Source organism: Neolamprologus multifasciatus, chromosome 23, assembly GCF_963576455.1.
Source record: "Neolamprologus multifasciatus chromosome 23, fNeoMul1.2, whole genome shotgun sequence".
NCBI lineage: Eukaryota > Metazoa > Chordata > Actinopteri > Cichliformes > Cichlidae > Neolamprologus > Neolamprologus multifasciatus.
Window position 1 is genome coordinate 32,782,250 of NC_140460.1, and position 20,379 is coordinate 32,802,628.

General features: G+C 38.7%; 1 protein-coding gene and 1 pseudogene across 4 annotated transcripts in view; both read right to left on the reverse strand.

Annotated features, from left to right (window-relative positions):
• The window catches only part of LOC146492035 (gamma-aminobutyric acid receptor subunit gamma-3-like), a 174,225-nt gene that overhangs the window by 34,739 nt on the left and 119,107 nt on the right, over window positions 1-20,379 (reverse strand). For all 3 annotated transcript variants that reach the window (XM_085152663.1, XM_085152665.1, XM_085152664.1), the window contains exons 7-8: window positions 19,170-19,307; window positions 94-246 (exon numbers count right to left, since the gene is read on the reverse strand). In XM_085152663.1, the coding sequence (XP_085008789.1) occupies window positions 94-246; window positions 19,170-19,307 (291 nt within the window). The remainder of the gene's footprint in view (window positions 1-93; window positions 247-19,169; window positions 19,308-20,379) is intronic.
• Window positions 14,199-19,165, reverse strand: LOC146492036 (uncharacterized; annotated as a pseudogene). The gene is made up of 2 exons (XR_014872558.1): window positions 16,875-19,165; window positions 14,199-16,788 (listed from the first exon to the last, which is right to left on the reverse strand). The product of XR_014872558.1 is annotated as an uncharacterized LOC146492036 (transcript).

The window sequence follows — 20,379 nt, forward strand, 5'->3', positions numbered from 1 at the left end:
TAGATGAAGTGGCAATGGAGTTGGTATTTCATTCAAAAATAGATCCTTGGTATTGCTACCTAACTCAGATTGCAGAGAAATTGGGTAGCTTACCTAAAGCCGTCCTTGCAGGCGTGGCATCACTCTTGATCCAGAAGGAGACCCAGGAGAGAACCACAGTCAGGATGCAGGGGATGTAGGTCTGGATGGTGAAGTAGCCCATCCTCCTGCTGAGGTCGAAGTAAACGGTCATTAACACGTAGTCACCTGTTGAGGAAGGGAAAATGGAGTGTGGAAACAACTGGCAAAAAAGTACAAATAATATAAGAAAGTCAGAAAAGATACTATCATGAAGTAATAATGCTGTCAAATCAATCAATACTTATGCAGAAAAATGATGTATATTGTGAGAAAATGTCAACAAATTCTCTTGGAAACCACAGAATAAAGATCCATCTACAACTTCAGAATGTGGCTGAAAACCTTCTACATTTTAAACGTTACTGTGATATCAAAGAAAATTTATATTATAACCGGAAACTTCTAAAAGCTTGCTCTTTCTGCTGTTTACGCCTTCCCAAAGTGTAGAAATGCAAAAAAGACTAAACAAGCTGCACAATAACTAAATCCATGGCATTCTTTTGGGGCTTTAACTTACTGTTAAATGAACAACATTGTGGAAATTGTGGTTAAATTGATAATACCAGTCAATAGAGACCGACACACAATACAAGTACTTGAAGAAACTATTGCAAAATTAATAAAAGGGAAGCTTTGGAAGCTAGCCTGCACTGTGTGGCATGATTGCTGTAGAGTATTTTCATTACTCTCAAAAGAAAGAAACATTTTTGCAGTTCTAAAATCCTCTTCAAATTTTATAATACTGTAAGGTGACCCTGCTATTTTTTTAGTTACACTTATATCCACTCACAAACTACCGATCTTCATCCCTGAGGATCCCGAGCAGCACACTGGCTCATATGTAATTAAAAAGTCTGATGTCTAGCTGGAGGCTACATCATGCTGAGCTCTTAACTTCATCTCTGTCATCAAAACAAAGGATGGAAAAAGAATCTGAACATTAGACGGTATACTTTTTTCTGAACTTCATCAGAGCAGCAGTGACCCTCACTAGATATTAAACAAAAGCAGAATTGTGCATGATGTGACAGAATGTAGGTGAAGCGCTAACAAAAACAGCTAGGGGTCAGTGAATGAAAACACTATCTAAACACGATCTAAAGCATCTAAGGCTGTAAAGACCTACCACATATCTACAGACATGGGGATTGGGGCTCAGGATGCAGATATACTGTATCCCCATGTCTGTTGAAGTGTCCTTGGACAACATATTAAAGCCCAGGTTGTCCTTAATCTATTCATTGAAATATGAATGTGTGGTAAAGCACTTTTGCACAGAATAATGTGTTTGACTGGGCAAATGAGACTTGTACTGAAAGTCCTATATAGGGACCGTTCCACTTATCATTGTCTCTGGGCTAGATCTGGTTGGTCAGTCGTAACCTTTTTAACCTAAAACCCTATACCCTTAATGATGAGTTATGACACACAATCTAATATCTCCATGTTTTTGTTGTTTCTACAAAATCATGTTGGTCAAGGATCAGCATGGAAACTAACCAATGATGTTGTCTGAGGATTCAGTTATCATTAACCATGAAGATTAGTTAATGCTACTAAAAACTGTTGCTAGCAAACCGATATGAGTAACCTATGTTTGACTAACAGCAAAGCTAACTTGACAATGCATTTATTATATGCTATAAATTAATAAAGAAGACACTTGAAATGCTTACCAGTAAAGAGTTTTATATATAAAAAGGGCATATTTAAATTTTTCCTGCCACATTGCAAAGCTGTGACATTCGATGATTGGTCGATTGCAATGTTAATCCTGGACCAGCATTATGATGATGATGCACATACAACCCCAACACGGGGATATCACATACACCCATTTGGACACCTCAGTATAAATCAATAAAGATGTAGTTTGATGTTTTTCCATGGTTCTAATGGTTTTTCCAAGGGTTCAGCAGTACCCCTGCTGTACAGGTAGGGATCGCCCTCACAGACCTCTAATGCACATTAGTGATGTTCAATTCGTGAACGAATCGTTCAATACTCGAGAATCACTTTACTGACTCGTGAATCATGATTCACAAGCCCAACTGACTCACTGACTCATCCCTGTTGCTGTTAGCAAACTAATTCCATTAGTAGAAATATATCTAGCTTATAATTAAAATTGTGTGTGGGGAAAAACAACAGCCAGTTTCTTAACAAAAGCATTTCTGCTCTGAACTGGAAGAAAAAACCCTGAGTAGAAGCTCACATCAAGAAAATAGCTCCTCGGTTCACAGTAGCATCGCTCTGCTAACATGCTAACAGCACATTTGAGCTACTCACCCCCTCCCTCCTGTGCGGAATCATAGAGCGAACGAATCACTCACTCACTCACCCCCTCCCCCCTGGCTCACAGCTCAGTGGACATTTAGATGAGAAAATATATATTTGACACATTTAAGGAAAATACTAATAAAATACAAATAAACAAAATGTTTATTAAGCAATTTTGATAGGAAATTGCTTAATTTTAGAAATGTTTTTGCTCTTTTTTGCTCTATAAAATAGTTGTCTGTGAAGGTTCTCAGTCATCCAGGTCATCGTAGTCAAAGGAGCTTGCAAAGAAAAGCGTCTGGACTTCTTTAAGTTACTTGAAGACGTTTCACCTCTCATCCGAGAAGCTTCTTCAGTTCTAAGGTCAAATGGTGGAGAGTCCCAGATATAAACCTAGTGGGAGTTTACCCCCACAGAGGGACAAAAGGACCCCCTGATGATCCTCTAATCGCCTGAGCCAAGGTGTGGAACTGGGTGTGGGTCCCAATCAGCCAGAGTTTCGGGTGAGTTCATTGTGAAACCTGGCCCCACCTTATCATGCGAATTCCTGAGGTCAGATGGCCCAGGGTGTGAGTGGGCGTTAAGGCGTCTGGGAAGGGATCTCAAAACTGGATTATAGATGGCAGAGAGTTGGTGTCGTAAACCACCGCCTCTGTTCAAAGATGGTCGCTCACAGTGGACATAGATGGCTTCTTTCACTCCTCTTTCAAACCATCTGTCCTCTCTGTCCAAAATGTGAACATTGGCATCCTCGAAAGAGTGTCTATAAAATAGTTGTTGTTTTTTTTAGAATCATTCATCTTAGCAGTGGGATTTACATGAAAAGAGAAACAAATTAAGTTTGAGTGAAAATGAAATTTTTTTGCACTCTCTGGTCAACTGACTCAGTGAATCAAATGACTCAAAAAACCCGATTCACTTTGGTGAGTGACTCATTAAAACTCAATTCAGTAAAAAGAATCAAATTTACCATCACTAATGCACATCTATTTTGTTTTGTCATTTTGTTCTGGAAGCAGGCCAAAATATGTTAGACACTGCTCAGATCAGAAAAGATAAACAACTGTTACCTGCAGGAGGGTAAAGAGTTAACAAGTTTTTTGCTCGCTGGAAATATCTTCAGTATGTTTAATTAAGACCATTTTTGTGCATCAAAGTGAAGTAAAACTTCACTGAAATTCATCAAAATTGGTATTTTTGAAGACATCGTTTAGGACATAAAAAAAACCTCCTTTTTAATTGGTTATAAAATTGCTCTCTGCAAATTAATTCAGCACCTTTTTCCAGCACCTTTTTCCAGCTTTCTCCTGTCCTTGTCTTTTTTTTCCTACCCTGCTCTGTCTGTCCTTCATATTTAATCCAGCAAAGGACTCAAAGAGAGGAGAATAGAGAAGCTTAATGGAGCCCAGAAAATAGTAGGAAAAATTTCTCTCTCACGAACAAGTGTATAATGGCACTGTCATTGTGAAAAGAAGATAAATGAGAAGAGTGGCAGAATTTACTCCGCTACCTTTCTAATGGTCCCACTACTGTAGGATGCTTGTTTAGCAGCCGATAATTGACAGGAGTGGGGAGATATTGAGCTACAACTCTTGCTGAGCAAAAGCCATTGTTCGGAAACTTTGACAAAGGTCTACATATCACCCGAGTATTATTTTGAATATTTCTGAAGACTGCCTTTTGATAATCTGGAGCTATTCAGATGATGTCATTTTGAATAAAACATCTGAATAAGGCAACCTTTTGTCCTCTAACAGCTAAATTCATGCTTTAGATTCAACTGAAATGATCACTTTTACTGGGTGTTCAGTGAAGTAGGAGTGCGGTGATGCTGGTGGTACTGAGTAGGGGGGGGATCGCTTACATGATTACGAATGTGCTCAGGGGCATAGAGATGGGCACAGCCCTGGCAAGGTTTTGCATTTTGTGATTTTTTTTAAGGCATACTAGATATGACCCCGAGGACCCCTCAGACATTGGAATACACCATTTACTGTCCAAGTGATATTTGTTGAAGCTAGGAATCTAAAATGCCCTTGAAAAGTGTTCAGTACTGGCACCACATTACTTATGCTGCATTCATTTTCTGGGGTCAGAAATTTAGAAGTGGAAACTCCAGAGCTTGAAAAATAAAAAAATCCAAAACTCAGCAGCAATATGTGTTTCCATAAGTCATGACCTTAAAAATTACATCGCACTGTCTGATGTAGATACGGTTGCCTCTTGCAGTTCATCTTATATTCAAGATAACACAGACATCCATACGACCTTTATCTCAGGTCTTATTACATGACACTGACATCAGAATGTCAGTAAGAGATTTTTTCAGTTTTCAGTCAGACACACTCCTCTGATATGCTGAGACACCCTATGGAATTTTATTTCCCACTGTATCTTATAAGTCTGAAATTCCCAAATTCAGACACATCCAAATGATGTTCTTTAGAAACACCCCATGTCAGAGTGATCTAGCCGTCCTAAAAGTTCCCTGGAAGGCCTTCAGTTGATTGAATATGCTGCAGCAAGAGTTCTGATGGGGACTAAAAAGAGAAAGGAAAATCCAAAGTCAAATTTAAAATCGTTCACGTCTCATACAAGATCTTGTCTGATCAGGCCCATGTTATCTTAAAGACTTCTTCGTTCCTTGTTATCCTAACGGCGCTCTTTACTTTAGACTGCAGGCTCACAGTGCTACTGGTTACTAGAGTTGGGAGGCAAAGCCTTCAGCTCTGGTGTTCCGTTGAACCAGCTCCCAGTTTGCATTCAGAAAACAGGACACTCTCCTATAAGATTAGGCTTAAAACTTTCCCTTTTGATAAACCTTATAGTTAGTGCTGGATCAAGAGTACCTGAACCCTTTCTTAGTTGTGTTGCAACAGGCCTAGGCTGCTGGGGGCTTCCCATGATGCTCTGAGTGTTTCTTCTTCATTCCCCTCTTTCCACTCTCTAAGTGTTGATGCACCACTCTGTATTTAATCTTTAGTTATTATTAATCTGGCTCTCTTCCACAGTGTCACAACAGATGGCAGCCTGCTTCTGTAGGGGGTTTCTTCCTGTTGAGTTGGAAGTTTCTCCTTTCCATTGTTGCCAAGTGGTTGCTCATAGGGGATTGTTCGATTGGTGGGATTTTTTATGTATTACTGTAGGGTCTTTACCTTACAATATAATGCACCTTCAAGTGACTTCTGTTGAGATTTGGCACTATAAAAAATTAATTGAATTTTTATATAATAATAATAATAATGGATTGGATATATATAGCACTTTTCAAGGCACCCAAAGCGCTTTACAATGCCACTATTCATTCACTCTCACATTCACACACTGGTGGAGGCAAGCTACGGTTGTAGCCACAGCTGCCCTGGGGCAGACTGACAGAAGCAAGGCTGCCATATCGCGCCATCGGCCCCTCTGGCCAACACCAGTAGGCGGTAGGTTAAGTGTGTTGCCCAAGGACACAACAACCAGGGCAGAAAGTCCAGGGATCGAACCGGCGACCTTCCGGTTACAGATATGCTTCCCAACCCCCTGAGCCCTTAATATATAGTTATAATAATATATAGTTAAAGTAGATATCAATTGTCCTGCTCATTGGCAGCCTTGGATATGTTTCACTTATTTCAAGTGAACATGCCTTCCCATCCAAAGTGCCCCTGACTGACATTAAAGAACAATTCACCACTCTACATGTAGGTCTTTTAAACATTGTGAATAAACCTCTGGTCTTTGATGAGAGAATGACGGGGGACAAGCACGTGAGGAACGCCATTGCTGGCTCTGCTCTCAGTGCCTTGAGATCAGTTACCATTTGCGTTTTGCGGGAAACCTAGCTAGCATTAGCACGTAAACAAGAACTCTCATTTATCATCTGCGCATGAGTTTTATCTCGCTAATCACCCCGAACAACATTTGCTAAAGACAAAACTTTTAATAAGTCGTTTAACACTTCAGTAATGAAAGCTTTGATGACTGAGATGGTAACTCATACAACTTACAGTTGTGAATGTGTGCGTGAATGGGTGGATGACTGGATGTGTAAAGCGCTTTGGGGTCCTTAGGGACTAGTAAAGCGCTATACAAATACAGGCCTTTTTTTTTTTTACAGTTTAATAAAACTGTCAAGTAGCAACTCTAGCAACTGGCATATCTGAGAAATATCTTGGTTGACCAAACGTATGAAGTTTAACCAGGTGTTTTGCTAATACACCTTTTCATTACTTTTTAGGTAGATTGGCAGTTTAATCAGGTACGATTATTTAATATTTTAGAAAGTATATTGTAAATCACTTTTAAACTAAAAATAGGCCTGTGTTTCTGAGCTGACTAAAAGCTCAAAACTATGATTTTATAGAATATTATGAATTACTGTAGAAAAAACAAAATAAAACATATTTAAAATGACCAATTAAAATCTGTAGCAGTAATAATGATCTACATAACACAGATTGGAATAGTTTTTCTGCAGAGTAAATAATTTTATTTTTGATTCTTTATAGAGAATTAGCACATAATGCAAATCATTTTGTGTTTTCATAGTATTTTATTGCTACTTTTCCTAAAGCACCGGTTGTAAAATAAATAAATAAATAAAAAATCATTCCCTACTTGTCATCGTCAGCTAATAGTTAATAGATAACTATGCTAGTATAGCTGCACTTAGTCAGACAAGAGCACAGAGAGGTAAAGACATCCAGGAAGATCGCAGCAAGAGGCACAGCGGTATGTTTCAGTCTGGTCCAATTTGTCTTTTTAAAGACTAAAAGAAGTTTATATAAAACTTGTCAACTTTGTTAAGGAAAAAAAATCACGGTGCAACAAAGGAGTCAGAAAAGGCTCTCTTGGGGAAGCAGAAGGATACTCAGCCTCATTGTTAAAATAGATACCTACTCCTACACCAGTTTCTGCTCAACTATTGTCATTGTCAAAGAGTAATGACATCTATGTGACCACTCAGCTGCCAAGTGAGCCATTTTTCTGCAAATTTGCACTTAGAAAATCAATGTGAAAATTTCCAGAAAGGGCAGGAACGCTCCTTTTTTAGGCGGGCGGTACCGATCGTCACTTGACTGAATCAAACACTTCTGTTGACAAGTTATTAATACAAGCCGGTGACAGCACACAATGTGGATGACGCTGGATATGAAGTGCTTGTACAGCAGCGGAAGAGGTGACAGCACTCATCCAGAATCTTTCCATCATTTGTTCAGTGCTCCGTACACACACGTGTGACAAATTTCCTCAAATTAATCATTTTGCCAACGTGCTGAAAGACTTTAAAATATCATCTCCTGCTTTACTCATCAAAAGTAACCTGTATGCATGTGTATAGTTATGTGTGGTGGTTGTGCCGGGCAGATGGTGATTTTGAGTAGACTGACTGATACCTCTAGCCACGGGCTTGATTCATCATGCTGATTCTAGTAGAAATAGGAAAGTGTTATACTTTGTAGTAGCTGTGGATTGAGGTGCAAATGAAACTGTATTTTCGAGTAAAATCACTGAATTCTTTATTATTATTATTATACGTGCTGTTTTTAAGTCCCTGTGGCCACGTAAGTGACACTAAATAGGCTCGCTCCCTATTCCTTTAGTCAGGAACTTCAAAATAACCAGTCAAATGACTTCCAGGAGAAGTCGCCCGAACATTTATAACTCCAATTAACATGAATATCTAATAGGATAAAATCAAGACATATTCTCATGGATAGATGTTGATGAAAACTGCAACTTTGGTAGAACCACAAAGCACTGACCGAGTAATTCTAATGTTTAAAAGACAGACATATTTTCCTTAAACATGTCTTCTTTTTTATGGCCACCAGATGACTACAACTGTCTCAAAATAACAAGCTTTTGAACAAAAATAAGGCTCCCCAATGGGTTTGAACTGTTCACTTTTGAAATGGAAGGCAAATTATGATTGTTAAAGGGCACTATAGAAACGACCACCTTTGTCTAAACATATGACCCAAGTCAAATGTCACAGAGTTTAGAGACGCTCTGTTCCTAATCAGCATTTAGTTATTAAAGCTGTTCAGATCTCAGTGAGATTTTAAAAGAGGTTTGCTTTCTTTCCATCTTTAATTGAGCTCTCCAGTCAGGACTAGTTATTAATTAAAACTGCCAACTACTGCTTACTTTGTGACTGCATGAATCATGCGAGATCCAGATCACTGATATGTTGCATTTAACATTTAACATGATCGTAAAGTGTAGAAAGCCAGTTAATCAGTTCTGAAACATTGTAAAAATTAAGCTAATCAAGGATATTTTTTTGTTAGGTATTAGCTATAAATCATGATAGGTGTGATAAGAATGCCCTACTGTAATCATTTAAAATAAATAAAAAACTAAAAAGCTAAGAGGTTGTATGAGTGCAGACTGCAGAAGCAATAAATATAGATAATGCAGTTTCAGTTTCACGTTGAAGGTTAGAGCAGACTTTTGGGAGAGGAATGTTGTCCCATTTTTGTCTGATACAGGACTCCCAACGGTCCCGGATCTTCTTTGTAGTATTGCACCAGATGTTCTGGACTACAGGCAGGCCTGTTCATCCCCCAGACTCTTGATGTCACTTTTCCAGATGTGCAAACTGCCAATTCCATAAGCACTAATACATTTCGATCATTGCCACAATCAGAGATGGTGGTGACAAGCTGGATGTCTTTAGTCCAGATTTTAAAAAAAGAAGAAAAAAGACACTTGGCCTTTTCCCTTGCATACAGAGATTTCTCCACATTCCCAGATTCTTGTCATGATATTATGTTTTATAGATGATGCAATATTCATGGTTTTTATAATTTAACGTTTAATGTTAATTTAATGGAATGTTATTCTGAAATTGTTCCACAATTTATAGATTTTTTTTTCTTTTTACAGTTTAGTGAAACTCATCAGATAGTTGTTCAGTTGCTCACATTGACAAGAGTTGAAGATAATAGAGACAAAATGTGCAGTGTATCTACCGTAAATCCCGGACTACAGAGCACACCTGATTAAAAGCCGCATGCTCTAATTGTAGAAAGAAAACCAATTTTGTACTTGTACAGGCCGCACCGTATTTTAAGCCGTATGCGTTTCACCTGTAATATGAGATATTTACAGAGAAATACTACACGTGAGGATTTTTAACGTTTAATTTAATCCGTAAGGTAACATAAATGTTATGGTAACATACAAAAATACATACTGCAAATGCTTTTTTTCCTCGAACAGCGCCTGTAACACGGCTACCTTTAAGTATACGTACGTATCGGTAACACACAAATTACGTTGCTTATGTTTTTTTTTACAGAACAGTGCACAAACAACATTACAACGTCTCTTAACAACCGATAAAGATATATACCGTATATATACACTACTTATCATTTCGATTGGTCTACTGTTACCAGGCAAAATTTTTTTGCCCGCATGAAACAAAATATGCATTAGCCGCACGTCAGTATAAGCCACAGTGTTCACAGTGTGGGAAAAAAGTAGCGGCTTATGACCCGAAAACAACGGTAATTAGTTTTTTATGAGTATAACTCCATGTACCTCCGTTTTTGGATTCTGCCAAGCCCCGCTGGCTGTCAATATAAAAATGCCATATTAAAAAGGGATTCTTGCAATCAGATTGTGTAATAAAGGGAATCTGATTCATTTTCTCTGCAGCGACAATCTTAATCACAGCACAGTCAGTCCAACATAAAACTACTTGGTTTTTCTTCCATTTCACCTTATAAAACTATTTCATTATACTTAATGTTCCCATTAATGTCTGGGATGATATATGTTGTACTACTAAAGCAGATTAAAGGCCTATTAGAAGTGGAACAACAGGAGTAAATAAAACAACTGTTTATTGTAGCTTGAATTGTTCTCCGTATTTACACTCCACAAGTTATTGTTGCAAATACCATAATGCCATCTACCTTATGTAATAGTAATGCATACTATAATATGAATGAATATGTGGAGGCTGGAGCATTGTACCTTCCCAGATGGATGGCCACCAGGTGCAGCATGGTGACTTTTGGGCTCTAAATGTGTATCGTAACAAGCAAACCCTGTGTTTACATTTTGCTTGGACAGTAATAACCCCTCTGTTTATACTCTTCTGCAGAATAATTATTAGCCTGAGAGGGCTGTCCTACAGTTGTCTACAGACTCTGCATGCCATACTGCTTTCCGTTTGGGAAGCTGCAAGGAAAATTCATGGGAAAGCTGTTTTATTAATGAGCTCAGCACAAGTCAGCTTGCCCCTGCTTTCAACATGTATCAGAGTCTTCCTGTCCTAAGTTTTAAAAGTTTTCTACACTTTTGTAAATATAATTTGAGTAAACTATGCCATCACAGTGCAAAAACTATTAATAATTTATTGAAGGGCTGCTTTGAAACTACTCATTGGGCTATCCACCCGCTCACAATGAACTATTTTCTGGTGTTTGCCATGTAAAATGCTAGTTTAAGAAACATTTGGGATGCTTTAAGTTATTTTTCGATAGCTGAACCACTGCCTAAGGATTGGTAACAAACTAATTGTTGGGATTAGATTCTGCTGATGTAATTTGTTCATTTTGTAAAGAAAACACCTCTAAATGTTACTTTTTTTACTCATTCTTTAATTTGTTGGCTCTCCTGCAGGAGGACGGAGGACTCACTTTTGGAGAAGCCTGCATATATGTCAACACCAGCGACGTGCCAGTGATGGTAAATTAGAGACCAACTCTAGTTATTTGAACAGCCAAGTGATTTGTATGGTTTTGGTTAGTCAGTAGCATCGCTTGGCTAGTGATGAGTGGCCTGGTCTGGTTTTTAACTGCCTGGAGATAAGTCCGTAGCTAAATCACTTACTCACTCAAACACAGAAATAAGCTTCTCTGACCTCTCAGCAGTATTGTTTTGGGGGGATTAAGGGACCTTGAGTAGGTCTTAATGAGTGAACTGAAGGTTTCCCCAGCCAGGTTTATCCTGACCTATGGGCTCTCTGATCCTCAGGCTGCATAACGATAATGAAAATGTTCTCTGAAAAGTTCCAAGACTGAACTATAATATTTAATTTTAACATGTGTGCAGTAAATTGTCTGATTTAATTGTCTGATTGTCTGATTTAGAAGAAGAGCTAAAATGAAACCACACGGGTTTTAATGGTAGAAACCATCATTTTTATTCACAGATATTAGTAACTGTAGTTATCAAACTAAGCGAGCTAACGTTAGCTCTAAACATTGTTTGTTTAGCTCAAGGAAACCTGTAAAAGATAAATCTAAAAAGTCAAATCTTATCTGTAAAAGATAAGACAAATGTTCCGGCGCCCCCCGTGTGTGGCAGCCTGTTACAGCAGCTCCGCTCATTCTGAGCTTTTTTCTTATCTCCTCTTTATGTACTCGGAATTTTTTGTAACTAAACTTTTAGCAATTTTTTTAAACAAATTTCCCACGAGTGGGACTACTAAAGGTCATCTTATCTAAACTATAGACCGTACATAAAAGGTGGACATCATAGGTTTGTAGATGTACTGAGTAACTATAAAGATAATAGAAAATGTAACACACCAGATTGATGTGCTTGGAGAAAAGCTTCTTAGGCTGCGTTTGGTAGAGTGTAAACCTTCCCAAATCCACTTAAGACCGGAGCAGAGCTGTTAAGTTGATACGATCCAGGTCCAGCTTTCACACAGTAGTAAAATCCTAAAAAATGAATGTGTCAGTCATGAAAATACTATTTTCAGCATAACCTGTAAGCCCACAGACTAATGTAAACCTGTTAACAACAGCACCTTAAATTGGAGTGTTAAGCTTTAATCCATTTGTTACAGTTTTGCTCTTGTGTTATTGCTTTAATAAACGTCACTCCTTCTGCTTCAACTAAATCGACTCATCTGCTGTACATAGCTACGATTGTTAAGCTACGAGTGGGCAATCACTGTTCAAGGGAAGGGAAAGGATCAGAGACCGCACAATTAAATTTTGTAATGTCTGTTTGCCTGCTGGTAGTGGTCATGTCCGGGTTAATGGCCAATACTGAATGAGTATGAGAAGGAACATCATATGGAAAATGCAAATTGTGAGGAGGAGAGTGAGGGCTTGGGATTTTCACCTTTCTCTCAACAGAAGAAGAAGTCTTTGTAAAAGATCTTTGAAATTTTTCTGCATAAAAGGGCATCATAAATGCTTTTGGAGAATTTGAAATGGGATGGTTAAATAAAAAGCTGAAGTGTTTGGGATTCCACATCGGGGCCTTTTGAAGAGGACACTGCTGAATTGATAACGATGGTGCATTTGCAGCGGGGTGTCCCCAGTGGCGCTGTGGCCAGGGATCTGTCCACTCCGTCCTCATTAAAACAGCCCCATACCCTTGTGTTTATGAGGGATGAAGGGTAAAGCACAAAGAGGGAGACAGAGGGAGAGGAAAAGAAGGATAAGAAGAAGCGAAACGCAGCATTTTCGAGGTTTGTCATGATGTAAATTAATGGTATTTTTAGCTGGGGATCTAATCATCATGTGTGTGGAGACAGCGCTCCAGCAAAGTGAAACAGGAAAAAGAAACGAGGTAATAAATGAGAAAATGGCTAATTTTCTCGAACAGCATGAGGTAGATGTGTAGGTTTGCCATTGCTTTTGAGCAGCTCGGCAGAAAATTAGCTTGGATGTGTTTTGACGATACAGCAGGAGTCCAGGAAAACGTATAATTTATAAGGCCGTCACTTTTGGAATGAGAGTGTTCATCAGTCACTTTGATTTTTTATTTTGTATTGTGATCAGAAACACAAAGATGAAACGCTATTTTTTTTCTTTTATATAAACAGGGGATTTCATCAGTATTCACAGTGGGTAATCAATCAAAATACCACAAGGTATAAACCTTAAGATAGATAGATAGATAGATAGATAGATAGATAGATAGATGCATGCTTGAATGCTTCAATTTTAGAGAATGCTACATTGTTTGTAGGATGACCACAAGGGGGCAGTATATAGCGGTGTGCAATACGCTTTAAACAAAGCCAATTTAACTGGAAGTCGACAAAAGCTGAATTTGCGTGCAATAGTATTTGCCTGCACATAGAGCTTACACCGTTGTCTGTATATGTCATCATCATCATTCATTTGCTCAGTAATAAAGTGACGGAGGTATTTCACCTTTTTATGAACTTCAAGAGTTTTTTGGGCCAGTTTAAACAAAGGGAAATGTAGCTGTTTATCCTGCTTGGTTCTACATATCAAAACAGCACTTTTAACAGCATTGTACTTCATGTCATATTGCACACCATATTCAGTACAGACATTGAGAAGATCCTGTAACCCAGCACTGCTTGGACTAAAAACAACCAAGTCATCTGCATACATAAGATGATTTATCAATGTTTTACCTAATATACACCCAGTGTTACAGGCTCTCAGCTGTATGGACAAATCATCAACATATAGATTAAATAAAATTGGAGACAAAATCCCACCCTGTCTAACACCATTGCTGACACCAAAGGGGGCAGAAATACTGCTTCTCCATTTAACCTGCATGTTCTGATGAGCGTACCAGTAAGAGAGAATCCTCACGATGTATTGAGGAACTCCCCGTCTCTTCAGTTTAACAAAAAGTTTTCTGTGGTTCACTCCATCAAAAGCCTTAGAGGCATCAATGAAACACATAAGGACAGATGAATTTTTAGCCCTATACAAACTGACTGTTTCCTTGAGTGCATATATGCACATGTCAGTGCCGTGCTTTGGTTTGAAGCCAAACTGATTATCCAGAGAAGAGTAGGGATGGGTACCGGTATCCGGTTCTGACATAAACGGTAGTAACCAGACCGAAAAGCAGCGCACATTTCGGTGCTTTATTTTGGTGCTTTTTTTTTACCTGAGATGTCATACACTTTGGATTCCAGCCAATCATTTTACCTTTGCAAGTGTAGTAGGCGGGCCCAGGTACGTACGTTCTTTTAGAGCAGAGCTACAGATTAAAATTGCCCAAGGCAAAGCGATCAAAATCTGGCTGTACTTCACAGCAAAAGATGCAAACTCAGCAGCCTGCAACAAGTGCTTTAAGGTGATACTGTGCAAAGGAGGTAACACCTCAAATCTGATGAAACACCTGGCGACGCATAGCGTTTTTTTAAAAAGCCAAGAAATGCACCGTATTTGATAGCTTGCTGCGAGACCTCACATCAAGTACATCTACTGCGGGTGTGGTGCCTGTTATCGACCCGGAGTTAGCAACATACCCCAAAAACCCGAAGAGTACAGTCCTGGCCCCTAGCCCTGCCAGTGTAGCAGAAATGATGACGGATGATGATGGCAGCAGCAGCCGTTCTTCCTTGTGTGAGTAGCTTAATGTTGTTCGTGTGTAATTTACGTTGAGTAGGCTAACCACGTTATTACATTAATGCACGTAAGGTGAACTAGCAAACACTGTCGTAGTTACATGCAGCTGTCTTCTTGTTTGATGGCAGATACTCCCTTCACCCTGACCAAAAAAGCTAAAATGACCAAAGAAAAAGTGGGAAACAGTTAAACATAAAAGGTTTTTGGACAAAGGTGGTGTTTTTTTCCCCAAATGATTAAGCACTGCTTCCATCCAAGAGTGATACCATATATGCCCTATAGCTGCAGAAAAGGCTAACATTGTTATCTTTTTACAAAAAAAACAGCTAAACATGAGAGGTTTTTGGACCACTTTTGTGTTCTCCATTCTTTAAGCACCGGTTCAAGCACCGTTTAAGCACCGGCACCGTTTCAAAAGTACAGGTTTGGTACTGGTATCGGATAAAACCTAAATGATACCCATCCCTAGAGAAGAGATGAACACACTAACTCTGTCAAACAAAATTCTTTCTAACACCTTAGATAAAATACTGGCTGGTGCAATCGGCCTATAATTATCCAAACAGCTCACTTTTGCAGCTTTGTCCTTCATAACTGGTACCAGTAAAATACACAGCATTGAGTCTGGTACAGGCACGTGCAGAGGGGGGGGCTAGAGGGGCTTGAGCACCCGCCCCTTTCCTGATGGGTGCCCAAAGTGCCCTTTTGTTGAGGCAACTTTTTAAAAAAATATATATATTTTTTTTTTATGTGTGTGTGCGTGCGGAGTCCTGTCTGTGCCCCTCAACAATAATATTTAACTATTAATCACAGTTTTGCTAAATAAAAGGATCTGGCTTGCATCAGTCACATGATCACATTTAACCAATGATCGCCCTTGACGGCAGAATGCGCTACGAGCCGGGAACGAGCTCACAAAGAGCACGCGCATTTTTAGCGGTCCGGAGCTGTAGGAGAAACACAAATTAACTCAGAGACAAAGACTGATGCGACAAAACCAGTAAGTAGGTGTACAGCGTACACTGTAGTGTATAGCACACAGGAGTATTAGCTTATTACGGACACGTTGGTAAGCTGTCTTGTTGCAACTGACGAACTGAAACAAACGAGCGTGCTGTGTGTGCAACAGCGTGACAAACATTACCTGTCCTTTTATTAACTGCACAAGTAGTGCTGGTCATAGCTGCTGGCTACCTGGGTAAGGCTGTCATGGGTCTGTAGCTCTGTCATCGTTTTAGGGAACATATTTAGTTTTAAAGTATTTAGAACATATTTAGTTTTAAAGTAAGTTTGCGGGCTTTTCCTGCCTTTCTGGAGGGATTATATTTCACTAAAAAACGATCTAATATGCATGTCCACATAATTATGCATTATTATAATTATAATATATCAAAAAACACACGCTGTATTTTAAAGAACATACATTAAGAAGCAGATTATATTAGATTTATATTTTAAATAAGACAAAATTTGGTTTTTACAGCAGTAAAATGATTTTATCTCTACAGTTTAAAAAAGCTTTGCCCCTGCACAGAGTGGATAGTGAAACAAATGGAATCATCATAATGACATTAATTCATATTTATTACTTCCCCCTCCTCATTGCTTTATTATTGTAGCTCTAGTAATAAATAATAATGTAAGGATTCTGGATCAGCACCATGATGCCCATAGTATATACAGTATTCTGAAGAAGGTCTAAAATGTCACTGTGTGTGTGTGCATGTGTGTGTTTTATTTAGATGGATTAAAAAAATATATATTACTCATGATATAACATTGTCCAGACATGCCTGGTAAGGACATGAGGAGGAAACAGTAGGAGCTGTGTGAGGCTACTAAAGGCAGGGCTATAACATTTTTCTGTCATTATTTTATTATAGATTAAGTGTTAGGTGTGGATAATTAGATTATAGTTTATTGCAATAGCAAGTTGTGCCTTGTTCTCAGATAGACAGCACGTGGAGAGTGATATATGAAAAGATGGGATGGAAGGAAGAAGAGAAGCAAAGAGTGATTCACAGGCAGAGCCTAAATTATTTCTCACAGTTTTTTTGTTGCCTTATGGTTCCAAGCGCTGTCACCAATCTTTGCATTTTGTTATTATCTCATGACACTTGTTTAATCAGCTACCATCTCTCCTATGGACTTTTTAATCAACACAGCCCTGCCCTTCCCATATTAGATTCTTGATGAATGTGTGTTGTTGTTATTCAGCCTGGTTCAATGTGCCCCTTTTTAACTTTGAACACCCGCCCCTTTAAACCTTTAAACGGCCCTGGTCTGGTAATATGCCATGAATCATAAACCCAGTGAAACAGAGTGCTAGAAGAGGAGCTAGCCTTAAACAAGCATGTATTAAATGTTCTGCAGTGATGTGATCCAAACCAGAAGCTTTATTATCAGATAACCTATGAATGGCTTCATATACTTCTTATGTCCTTACACTTATTGTGTCATTACTCATGTCAAAATTGTCCTTATATGGTTCACTTTAAATACAGTTAAACAACGCACTGTAATGCTGTCTCCATAATGCTGCAATGTTATCTGCCCTAGAAACACCTTCAACAGTTGATGGTAGAGATGGTTTACAGTTATTAAGAGCTTTCACCTCTTTCCAAAAATCTGTCATATTATTACACAGCATTTTCCTGGCCAAAGAATCTGCTCTCAGCATTTGCTCATTTTTAGTTATAAAGCCAAGAGCGTACTTATATCTGTCATTCGCACATTTTTTCTGTTCAAATTCTGGGCCTTGTTTAGGTCTTCCAGCCATGGCCCAACATTTATAAGCTATGCGAGCTTCATCATGGTACATGGATACATGTTCTTTCCAGCCAGGTCTGATGCTAGGTCTCTTATGCTTATATTGTTTATCAAGCAGTGTACCACTTTCATACAGAGCAGTCACTATATCATCATACATGGAGCAGAGTAAATGTTTATGCACAGCATTCTTACAGTTGACATCCTTGCACAAAATAGCTTCTTTGGGAAAAGAAATGTTGTTCAGATGTATATCGGTATTACTATAATAAGCTAAGAAATCATCTTCACCAAATGCTGACCAGTCTAATTTTACACTGGTAGCAATATTAGCAATATTATTTCCAGTTGTTGCTGGCATTTGTTCCACATTCACAGTAAAACCAAAAGGTATAAACAAATCAAATTATCCAAATCAGTCATGGGTAGTATGTTTAGAGCAGACACCAACTGAACACTATAGCAAGGTCCATGTTCACAGATGCCGCTATTTGTCGGTACACACCTGATTTCACCCGAAGTTCAAAACAAGAATCAGTTGCACAATAAGCTGTTTGGCACTCACAGAGACAATTTGGTTAGTTTTTCAAGGGCACAACCCACATACTCAACTCTGCATTGTATTTTTTCCTACAAATGTGGCAAAATTTAATGGGAAATAAATATGCTTATCAAACTATATAAGATTTATTGCCAAGAAGCATTGTTCCAACAAAGAAATAACCGGCCAAACATACGCTTCCTTACTTTTTATACAGTTTATACGCTGTATTTAAGCACTGGAAAGAAAACGACTACAAAAAAAAAGGACAATGCTTCTACATTCTGTAAAACAAAAATAAAGCAGTACAACTAATTACCACCTTAATTTGATGCCACTCCCTGTTATCGCTCTCCTAATCATACTCTACTTCCTCGAATATTAATGAATGAAGGTTCAGCTCTTAGAAAGCTGAATCAGGTCACATTATGCAGATCTGAGCACGCCTCTCCGAAGACAAAAGAGCGCATGGCTGAAACCACGGGGAACATGCAACTCATAAACAAGGTTAAAAGGGGTTAACAATTGGTGTGAAGTGTTCTTCGAGATAGATCCCTCGTTCATTATGCCTGATTTTTAAGCCAGTCAGTATCAGTTTTTATCTCCAAGGGTCATGTGGAAGAATGAATATACATTAAGAGCTTGTCCCAAATGTGCATGTAATTATAGGAACCTGTTGCGGCAACAGTACTTTTTTCCTTCCTAAACTTACATTAAATTGTCAAAGTATACAAGGTCTAACAGCATGGGAAGGGAGATGGAAAGAAGTGAATAATTAAACTTCCTTTTTAATGTTTAATCTTGGTGATTAATGTCAGTGGAAAAACCTATTTGGCCTTACACCCGAGGGGAATACTTATGAGCTTTGAGCTTGTAGTTATATGATTACATTTATGGGCATGGTGCTAATCTTAACGTGTGCGAAGCTTGAGGCGCCAAGGTAGTGAAGCAGCACGAGAGGCTGAACAGTTCTTCAGCTTAACTGTGAACCCCTGCCGACTCCAGTTGCCCTGTGACCTCCACTATTGCCTATTTTCTTTAGTTTCTTACCATTATTTGTCAAAAATGAATGAAACGCTATAGTTCAGCACGTTCTCAAGTGAAGAGTTCTCAACCTTTCCTTGAACTTTTCTCAGCACTTTACTTACCAGCCGTAGTCGTGAGGACATCCGTAGTGTTTCTGAGCCCCATGAAGTCAAACTGGTAAAGCCTCCAGTATTTCTGATCAGATGTCTCCACTGAGTTTCGCTTCCATTTGTACACAATCTCATCTCGTGGGTAGCCGTCTGGAAACCACATGGAGAATTTGGTGTAAACGAAAGAATATGAAAGGGAGAGAAATGTAGAAATAAAAGTTAAAATAAAGAATACAGAAAAGATTGTTGCAACAATGCAGTTTTTATTGTATGCCTAAATTATATATGTTATATGCAGCCAGTTTTTGTTAGTAGTTGAGTGGACTGCAGACCAACTGAACAACTTGTTTCCTTGAAATCTATTATGTACAACCATAGTGAACAAATTCTCTTGAATTATTTACTGTAGTTTTCATCTTAACCTCTTAAAGCAACATACATCCGATGGCAGTGTTGGGAAGGTTACTTTTAAAATGTATTCCACTACAGATTACAGAATTTTCAAGTAACTTAAAGAAGTCCAGACGCTTTTCTTTGCAAGCTCCTTTGACTACAATGACCTGGATGACTGAGAACCTTCACAGACATATTCCGTTAGTAACGTATTCGGAATACTTTGGATTACCTATTATATATTATTATGCTTTTTACAACTACATGAATGTGAATTATTACTTTTACTGAAGGTTACTTGCCATACCAGTACTGACTAGATTTTTAAATCTTAATATAAAATGAGTAACAGTAGGGTGGACATTAGGTAAGGCTGCACTTTTTGCAGCGATCTCGTATAGAAAACTGTTTCACGCGTATATAAAACAGGTCTGCGGCTCCAAACCGTAGTAAAGGGACCTCTGGCTAATACGTCGGGTTCTGCGTTGGGCTTGTAGCTGAAAACTAGCTTTAATTTGTTGTCTGGGTCAACTTTGCTAGCGAGAGACAGAGAGAGGCGTTGAAAGGCTGCTCCAACGGAACTTATTGTTTCGGAGAAAAACACGAAAAAAAGTGTACAGTCGAGTCTTAATAGCTTACTTACAACTGGGCTCGTCAGGCACTCTTTTTGGCTGCAGTGGTTATTATTATATTTACATGCTTCCAGCTCCCGTTTCTGCTCGGTGACAACTCGTACTTTTCCTTTTTCTCCCTCCCTCGCTCACAGACACATAACGGGTATGGCAGTCCATTCTCCCTGCAGCATGGACTACACTGCCTATGAAGCTAC